General features: G+C 60.4%; 1 protein-coding gene across 1 annotated transcript in view; it reads right to left on the reverse strand.

Annotated features, from left to right (window-relative positions):
• Positions 1–6,826, reverse strand: part of LOC104508291 — a gene marked incomplete at its 3' end in the record, with an annotated part of 7,927 nt that extends 1,101 nt beyond the window's left edge. Inside the window, exons 1-7 of the mRNA XM_010149859.1 lie at positions 5,516–6,826; positions 2,311–2,358; positions 1,708–1,833; positions 1,491–1,568; positions 773–855; positions 459–584; positions 143–359 (exon numbers count right to left, since the gene is read on the reverse strand). Coding sequence (XP_010148161.1) covers positions 143–359; positions 459–584; positions 773–855; positions 1,491–1,568; positions 1,708–1,833; positions 2,311–2,358; positions 5,516–6,826 — 1,989 coding nt within the window. The remainder of the gene's footprint in view (positions 1–142; positions 360–458; positions 585–772; positions 856–1,490; positions 1,569–1,707; positions 1,834–2,310; positions 2,359–5,515) is intronic.
• Between the last annotated feature and the right edge of the window lie 2,652 nt (positions 6,827–9,478).

Genomic DNA, 9,478 nt, shown 5'->3' on the forward strand with positions numbered 1-9,478 from the left:
GGCAGGCAGAGCCCCGACCCATGAGAGCCTGAGGATGGGTTAGCCACACTGGGAGCGAGCCCACATCCCTGAGGGGTGGGAGCAACCCCTTGGCTCCCAGCCACAGGCTCCCATTGGGGTGTCTGAGTCCCTCCTGCTTCACCTCTGGGTACCGAATCCCCCCCAACCCCAGAGCAGGCACCACGGAGGTGCTGGAGAGGGGTCCCAGCTCAGCCCCAGTGCAGAGCCGCAGCTCTGGTACGTACAGCTCAGGGCAGGGCCCAATGGCCCCGGCGGATGCCAGGATCCTGAGAGCTGAGCGCTGACGCCCGCCGCTTCCCAGCTCCCGTTCCACTGTGAGAGTGAAGAGGCTGCTGGTGCTGGGGAGAGGCCGGCGTATGAGCAGGCTGCAGCGGAGCCTGGAGCCAGCCCTGGCCCAATCTTTCCTGAGCCTGCGGGATGTCGGCTGAATCCCTCACCCCTGCATGGCCAAGCACCCATCTGCAGGGGGCTGCAGTGCCAGGATAGCACCCAGTCCCCGGGCATAAACACTGATGGCAGCCTGCGCATCGAGCACAGCAATTTCCATTGCCTCCTCCACCATCCTGGAAGCAGAGACAAAACTGAGCAAGGAAGGCCACATCCACCTGCCTCCTGCATGCCTGGGCCCCCTGCGGGAAACCCCTGGCTGTCCTCTGGCTGTCCACCATGCCCCCTGCTCAGCCCCATGCTTGGTGTTGGGGTACCAGCCCCCCAGGAGTAGCTCCCCAACCATGTGGCGATTGGTACCTACAGGCCCAAGGGTGCAACATCCATCACTTGCAGAGCTCGGCTGTCAGGTCGGAGCAGGTCCCTGGCTTTGTTGGGGGCGCAGACCTGCAATGGGGCTGCATTAGGTAGGGCAGGGGACAGAAAGAGAGGGCTGCTGGCATCCTGCACTAACCAGGCCCTCTGGTTGCTTGTGCCATGGACAGGTAAGGGTTGGGAAGGGAGATATCTTGGGGTCACTTCCAGCTTTTCCAACCCCAAGGCCAGGGAAAGGCAGTGCCCTGGGAATGCAGGGCCCTATGCAGAGCTTGGCAGGTTCCTGGCAGCATCCCAGAGCCAAAGGGCAGTGCCCAGTCTCATGTCAGGAGCTGGCATTGTCCCTGTGCCAACCAGGCACGCACTGGAGGGACCTTCAGGCCACAGGTAGCAGTGGCTGGCAGGAAAAGTCCAGCCCCACGGTGGGCAGGAAGGTTTTAGAGCACTCCCACATTCCCATTTCGCTGCTGGAGTCTAGGAGAAGCCCCGTGGGCAGCTCAGGCTTCCCACACCTGGGAAGTTGTCTAAGAGGTGAGGCAACCTGGGATCCAAAAGTCTCCAGCCTCTGGTCGCCCTCCAGCACAGGGGACCGGCTGCCAGCGGTGGGGCGATACAGGCCCCTTGGCGCAGCAGGGTCTGGCCAGTGGTAGAGGGGGAACAGGACCCCCTCCCCAGGGCATCCAGGACCAGCCCTGCTCCTGCCCTACCTGCACCAGGCTGACAGTTTGCAGGCTCTGTTCATCACCCCCCACGGCCTCCAGCTCTTGGAAGACGGTGTCAATCACCTGGGGACAAGCTGGTCAAGCTAGGAGCCACTGGTTCGTGGCACCCATGGCTGGGCCTGAACCCGTACCAGCAGGACTGGGGTCAGTTGGATGATCCAAGAGCCTGGCACCTCTCCCGTGCCATGCCCTGTGCCCTCACCTGCCAGACAATGCTCTGGAACGGCAGCTGGGTGCCAGAGCCATGGGGGTCCCACAGCAGCAGGGACACGCTGTAGCCAAGGGGAAGCAAGGCCAGCTGGGGTCTTGCCAACTCCAGGACCTTCTCCTGGGGGAAAAGATGTAGCCAGCATGGCACAGCACAGACAACATGATGCAGATGGTCGAGCAGAGGGGGCATTGGCATGGGTTGGACAGCACAACACAGACAGTACGGCACGGGTACCCGGTATGGATGGCACAGGGTAGACGCACAGCATGCACGGCACGGCACGGCATGGCACGGTGTGCACAACACACCAGAGACCACGACACGGGCAGTGAGGCACAGACAGCTCGTCCCAGCACAGCAGCCATGTCCCAGCACCCAAGAGGAAACCAGGGAAGGGCTGAGAACCACCAGCAGAGCCACACGCAGGACCAAGCTCCGGGTCCCCAGCACTGCCTGCAGCACCTGAGGAGCTGCTGGTGGTGCCCAGTGCCGCTGGGACCATGGCTGAGTGCCCCAGACCACAGCCTTGGCCAGCATGGGCCTGGCCCATCTGCCCGGGGACAGGGGTGCAGAGGGACATGGGACTCACCATACCTGCCCTCCATCCAAGCAGAAGACACCATCAACAGTCAAGCGGCTGCCCTGGCACAAGGTGGGGGAAGGTGATAGTGTTCAGCTTTCCCCCATCCCAGTTTGACTAGTGCAGGGTAAAGGGGGGACTGGGCACCCTGGGATGGAGATGGTGGGGGTGGCTTGAAGGGCCTGGCACAGACCCCAGCCCTTCCCCTGCTCTCTGGTAACCCCCAGGAGCCCCCACAAGAGAGCGGCCCATAGATATGTAGGGCAGGATCAGCCCAAGACCCCAGCACCCCTCTGGGCCCCGAGCATGGCAGGTAGCTGGGACAGGGCCCCCTGCTCCTGTCTAGCTCCCCAGGGACCCTCATCCCCTCATGCCCATGTCCCTGCCACTCTCACCTGGAGCTCCTTCCCAGTGAAGAGAAGCTGCAGGGGGTCTTCACTGCTGGCCGCCCAGCTTTCCCCCAGCCCTGAAAACACTGAGCATGGGGTGGTGCAGGGGGGATCATCCTCACCCACCCCCAGCTCTGTCCTCCCCCACAACCTGGCACCAGGTCCCAGGACTTCACATCATCCCTCAGCCCTCCCACGATGCCCACGGCGCTCAGAGCCCCCAGCATGGGGAGGATGCCCCCTCCCCATCACCATGGCTCAGGCCAGCCCCACCAGCATGGATAGCAGTCCCGGTGCCACCACGGCTGCGGCTGCTCTGTAGCCCCCGCTGTATTTGGGCCAAAGGTGTGTGTCCCCAGCCCCAGCTCTACCTGCTGCCTGCTGGAGTACCACAGCTGCTCGGACACACACATCCTGCTCGGCCTGGTGGGACACGGGGCAGGGTGGGAATGAGCCGGGTCCTGCCCCACACACGGCACCTGCCAGGAGCTGGGTGAGCCCCTGGGGAACTGGGCAGCACCTGGCCATGCCACACCAAAGGCAGAGGACAGATCCCTCCAAACCACCCTGTTATGTCCCCCACGCTGGCACTCACCTCCCCAGCATCCATGGCAGCTCAGCACCGGCAGCCCTTGGGCTGCTCTTTCGGACAGGGCAGGGGATAGGGTTACACGAGGGATCGCGTTCCCTTGCATTATTGACGGTGTTGGGCACAGTCGAGTGGGCAGAGCTGGGCAGGGATGAGTCCAGCCTGGAGACACCATGTTCTGGAGGCTGAGTCAGCCAGCCAAGGAGTCAGGGAGGGCCAGGGGAGTGCTGGGAGCCACTCACACCATTGGCATGCTCCTGGCTCCAAGAGGGACATCTTTGCAAGCCGGGGACAGATGTGGGACCTTGGACTGACGTGAAGGGTTTTCTAGTCACCAAAAGCACCCACAAACCACAGGATCACATTTATGGGAGACCAGTCATACCAAGAACACACAAAAGGAAATGCTGGAGCTGAGGATCAATGCGGAAGGGCAGACTGTGGGAGACAGGAGAGAGCCCCTGCCCCTTGCCATTGGACGGACCAGGCACATGAGGAGATGCACAAGTGTCCCTCCGTCTGCCGCCATCCCCCCTACAGAATGAGATGAGGACGCTGCCCCTGCCCCCCGAGCCCCTGCCTGCCCAGATGTCCTCAGGCGTGAGGCTGATGCCAGGCTGGACATAAGCCGTCACTGCAAATGGAGCCAACAGCACCCGAGGCTCCACCCGGAGCAGAGCAAGGGGTGGCGTTGTGCCTGACCTGGCTGCTGCTAAGGGAAAGCAGATCCTAGGATGCTGAGACACAGGGAATTCTCCTTCCTCACCCATTAGACAGCGGCGGCTGCTCCCTGTTCCCAGGTCCAGCTTGTGCCCAAGATGCAGATGCAGACGCGGGGTGTAATGGGACAGCACGAGCAGAGCAGTGCGCTTGCTAGCACCCACCTAACCGACAGCCCTCCCACCAGCACACGGGCGACACGGCCCCATCCCTCCCCTCCGGCTGCTCAGGGCTGATGTGGGCTGGGGGCACAATCCCCCCACTCGACCCACAGGCAGGTGCACACCCGTGTGCCCTCAGACATGGAGCAGACCCCAAGCCCATCACAGATCCTGGCCCCTGTTGAGCCATTCGCCAGCACCAGCCTCGGGTCTTTCCTCACCCTGGTTTCCCAGTCCAGCCCGTGTTTGCTCGCGGGTCACCTCCACACGTGCACAAACCAAACAGAGTGAGGTGACACAGAGAACAGCCAGGGATAGATTTTAATGGGAAGGCAAGACAGATCATGGGGATGAAGCACAGGGCTTGGCCAGGCAAGCGCCCATCCTACCTACGACCAGCCCCCTTCTTCCCCATTCCTGATTGTTCCTTCCCCCCCACCCCTACCACGATCCTCCCTTTGATCCTTTCCATAAGCATTCCCCAGTAATTTTTGCATTCCCTGATCTCCCTCATCATCCCATGATCCGTTTTCTTTTTCCTGTGAGATGTTTTCAGAATCATCCAGAATCAAAACGTTTTCTGACAATCGGTGAAAAAGATTCTGGTTGAACCTCTTCAAGGTCACACTCGAGGGGTTCATCCACCAGTGCCTTGAGTGCTCGGGACTTGGTTGCTGTCTCCGTTACCTCCCGCCCATTAGCGTTTGTGCATAGGGGTGTTCAATTCACTCGTTTTCCTGTGTTTTGGGGTTTTTCTCTTACGCTGAATAGCAGCTCCGCAGACGTCCTCACAAACCAGACATCCCCACAGCCACAGCCCCAGCTGGGGAGAGGTGGAGGATCAGCAGGGGGGCCACAGAGGCTGCAAGGATGGCTGGGCTGGGAGGCACAGGGCTACAAGGGAGGGGGGGGCTCTAGGTGGGGACCATCAGACCCCAGCAAGGCTTGGGGCATCTGGGGAATGATGGTGGAGCTGAACTCCTCATGTTCAGGGCAGATGATATCACGGGGGCAATGGGTGCATGTTGGGGCTGGGGGAGTTAGAGTGGGTTGTAAGGAAAACCCCCCGGGAGGGTGCAACCTGGGGACAGAGCATGGCAAGGGGCTTTGCCTGGGGGATTTCCTGAAAACTTGGATTGGCAAAGCCACAGCCACTGTGGGATAATGCTGAGGACAGACCTGATCCACAGGGGAGCCTGAACTGGGGACACCGAGAGAGCCCCTCACCAGCATTTGGGGGTCCTGTGAGTCTTCCCACGGAGCTGCTGGCCTTGCAGCCCCTGGGGCCGAGCCCCTGCAGGGAAGCACTCACACACCACTCCCTGCGACAGGGCCGGCCGAGCCCAGGCCTGGATCTGACCAGGCAGACGGCCGCGGCCACGCCGAGCAGGGCCAGGGCAATGCAGACAGGGGCGATCACGGCAGCACTGTTACACTGCAGCACCGAGACCGGCACGTCCTTCACCAGCCGGCCCCGGTAGCGCGGGGGGGACTGACACGTGTAGTCCTGGGGCCAGCCCTGCCCAAGGTGCCCCGTACCCGCCAGCGCCTGGAGGCTGCCGGCCCCAGAGCAGGAGCAGTTGTAGGGGTTGCCAGCCGCAGCCACATCCCGCAGATGTCCCAGGAGCTTCACCTCATCCCATGGCAGCTCTGCAATGGAGTTGTTGTCTAGGTGGAGGGTGTCCAACATGGGGTAATTCCTGATGGAGGGGGCAGCCTGCAGCAGGTTTTGGCTCAGGAAGAGCTTCTTCAGGGAGCTGAGGGAGATGTCTATGGCATGGAGGTGGTTGCAGCTCATGTCCAACACTTCTAGACTGGGAGGCAGAGGGGTGAGGACTTTATCCAAGCCAGTGTCGGACAAGTTAAAAATCCGGAGGGTTGCTGGCCACTGCCAGGAGGAGGATGAGTCTGCCATGAGCTTGTTCTGGCTGAGATCTAGATGCTGGAGCTCCCGCAGCAGCTGCACGCTTTTGCACACGCCGTGGTAGGATGTCAGGTTGTTGCGCCGCAGACTCAGCACCTGGAGCTGAGGAAAAGCCCCTGTGCAGAAGGTGGCCCTCAAGCCCTCATCCTCAAGGCTGTTCTGTGCCAGGTCCAGGGAGCGCAGAGCTCTCAACACCCTTCCGATGCCACAGGGCAGGCTGGTGACACGGGAGCCAGTGACAGCCAGGTCCTGCAGCGTCTCCAGCCATCTGCTCAGGCTGGAGAAGTCCTGCTCGCGGCCCGTCAGCGGGGCAGACGTCACGTTGTGGAAGCGCAGGGACAATATGGGCAAGTCCTTGCCAGCCATTTCATCCCAGTTGCCTCTCCCCTTGAAAATACAGCTCTCAAACACCAGCTCCTGCACGTGGGTGTAGGAGAAGAACCTCAGGACTCGGGCGAGGAGTATCTCAGGCACCAGGAGATCATCAAAAATTAGTTTCCTGACGACAAGGGAGTCGAGCATTTCAATGGCGGAGGGGTCCAGGTCACTGATGGGGAAGGCTATGTATCTCTCCAGCTCTCCCCCAGAAAACTCCACGACAGAGGCTGGGAGGCACTGGATGATGCTGCTTAGGCTTTCCTGGGACAGGTTGTAGCATACACAGTGATCCTGAGTGCTATTGAATAAACACCTGCCCTCAGCTTCCAACAGCCCCAGACCCAGGAGGAGGAGAACAGCCACGTTCATGGTGAACAACCTGGAAACAAGGACAGCAGCAGTGAAAAGCAGCACTTTTGTGACAGCTGAGGGGACCATTCAGAACCAGACAATTGGCATGGGCAGGTTCAGCCCCGGGGAGCCACTTCCCAGGGACACAGCAGTGCCCTCATCTCTCCTGCCCCACTGCCCTTCGCGAGGGTCCAGCGCGCCCCATCAGCACCCACCTGGCTACTCAGCCGTGACTCAGGGCAAAACTCAAACCACCAGCGCAACACCCAAGAGCTACATCCGTGCCAGGCGCTCCTCGGCTGGTCTCACCCCACCCCAAAAGCAAGGCAGGGTGGCTCCTCCTGGGGCAGCAGGCACCCGGCTCTGTGCTCTCCTGCCCAGGCTGCCTTGCTGCAGACTCCCGTTCCTAAGCGACCAGGAAATCCCACGGATCCGGAGAAAGTAGGAATGTCGAGTTACGGGCAGTGAAGCCAGATATATCACTCTGAGCACAGGATGGGATAGCCATAGCTCTGTTTCTCTGCGTGGCAAGCTCTAATCTGGGGCAGGAAATTGCAACAGACAGCTTCATATTTTCCTTTTTCTCACCTAATTTGACTCATTACCAGCCTCCAGGGGGACAGCAGAAAATAATTTCTGAGTGTCTGTCCGTGTCCCTGTCAGCACCGAGTACTGCTTTGCTGTCCAGCTGACGGGAGAGCCTCATCAGCTGACTGCACAACAGCAGCAAGCAAAGATTGAGGGCTCCTAAGAACGTGCGGACTCAGCACTGTCCGAGTGCACAGGTGGGATGGTGGCGGGGAGTCTTCGGGGCTCTCCAGTCCAACCTCCTGCTTCGAGCAGGTCTGTTGCTGGCACCAGCCCCAGTCAGCCAGATCTTTTTCTGGCTGCGCCTCAGAAACCTCCGAGGACGGAGCAATCCCTACCTCTCTGTGCTCTCGCGGGGCTGCTCCCCTCCCGTTTCCTCCCGCACTTGTGCGAAGTTCCCCTTACTGGGGGCGCAGCCTGAAGCAGGAAAGACTGTGACTCACCAGCCAGCTCACACCAAAATGTTTCTTGGCCCCACAGCTGCTTCCTCTAGCTGCTGCCAAATCCAGGGTTTAGGTGCCAAAGGCTCAGCTCTCTCAGGCGCCCGATCCTCCCCTGCCTCCAGCCGGATGAGACCTCCGTGCCTGCAGGTACCTTGCAGCTGCCGTTGGTGCTTCCGCAGCGTTTAGATCCACGCGGTCGGGGCTGGCGGGCACCTGGAGGCAGGCTCCCGGGCACTGCCCTTGCTCCCGCTGCGTGACTTCCTGAGCCGGATGAGCCAGCTGTGCCACGGGAAGCAACGCGTAATGCAGCAACCGCCCCGGTCACTTCTGCTTCGCATCCCTGCAGCAAGGGGCTCTTGCAGCTGCCCGCGGCTGCGGGCTGGGAAGGGTTTTGGTCCAAGTGCCAATGCTGCTCGCTTTCCTGGGAAGGATGAGGGAAGAGAACACAGTCGGTGTGCCCTAAATGCACTGTCAGGGCCAGCTCAAATGCACTTTTGCTTCCAGATGCTCTAGGCATGCTGTGCCTTGGAGCCCACTGGGTGCTCAGCACCCTGCAGGAGGCAGTGCAGGGCAGCACGGGGATGTCGCCCACGGTACCGACCATCCCCAGATGCCTGTGTCCCATGTAGGGTGGGGATGGGACAAATTCCCATCTGCTGCGTGCACAGGCCCCAAGCCTTCTCCACCCAAGGTCAGCTTCCTTGGCGAGCTGGCTATGTGGCTTTGCCAAGGAACTCCCAACACTTGCTCCTGTGGCAGCTGGTGGCCGCGGCTACACCAACCTGTTAATGCTCAGCGAGGAGTGGAGAGCACTAAGCATCTGGAAAGATGTCAGGGACCTTTCTTCCCCCAGGATTTCTCTGCCTGTGCTGGATTTCAGAAGGGGTTTTAGAAAAATAACAGAACTGCATGGCTAGAAGATGCAATTCCCAGTTTGTTGTTGTCAATGTGGCATTACAGAGAGAAATACAGGAGCTGTCTGTCCCACGTGCTCTGGCACTCTGCTGCTGGGATGGGAGAAGGGGATGTCTCCTTTTGGTCCTTCACCTACTGCAGCTCGTTTTCTTGTTCTGGCTTCTCAGGTGGAGTGCCGGGCAGCTTTGACACCTTTCCTTAAGCAATTCCTTGTGCAGAGGGGTTCAGCAATTCCCTAATTCCTCTTCTCTACCCTCGGTTTACACGGAACTACTGTTGTGTGCATCGTGGAAAAATTCTGGCAGCCTTTCTGAGCTCTCCTCGCTGCTCTTTTGGGGGAGGTCGGCAGCTCTGTGCCTGGTACCTTTTAACTGCTCATTCCTGGCCACCAGCTGCAGCTTCACCCAAATGCCTTTCTGGGGGAAAACGAGCTGTGCTGTCTCCTCGGTGGCCCGCTTCAAAGACGTGTGGGTTTGGAGCCATTGTCTGCGTGACTCTCTCGTTTTCGTCACCACCGTGGAAGATCCCAGGACTCAGACCAAATTGCCTTATGTTTCTGGTGAGTCTCTGGGGGTTTTGGCTTTGACAAACACACGGCCCAGCCCTGTGGGGACCGGGACCTCGCCCGAGCTCGGGGGTGGCGGGTTTCAGCCCTGCAAGGCCGGCGTTCATCCTCCGGCTGCTTCCCCCCGCCGGGCACACGCGTGTCCGTGCCGGCTGCTCC

This window comes from Eurypyga helias, unplaced genomic scaffold, assembly GCF_000690775.1.
Source record: "Eurypyga helias isolate BGI_N326 unplaced genomic scaffold, ASM69077v1 scaffold26794, whole genome shotgun sequence".
Classification (NCBI taxonomy): domain Eukaryota; kingdom Metazoa; phylum Chordata; class Aves; order Eurypygiformes; family Eurypygidae; genus Eurypyga; species Eurypyga helias.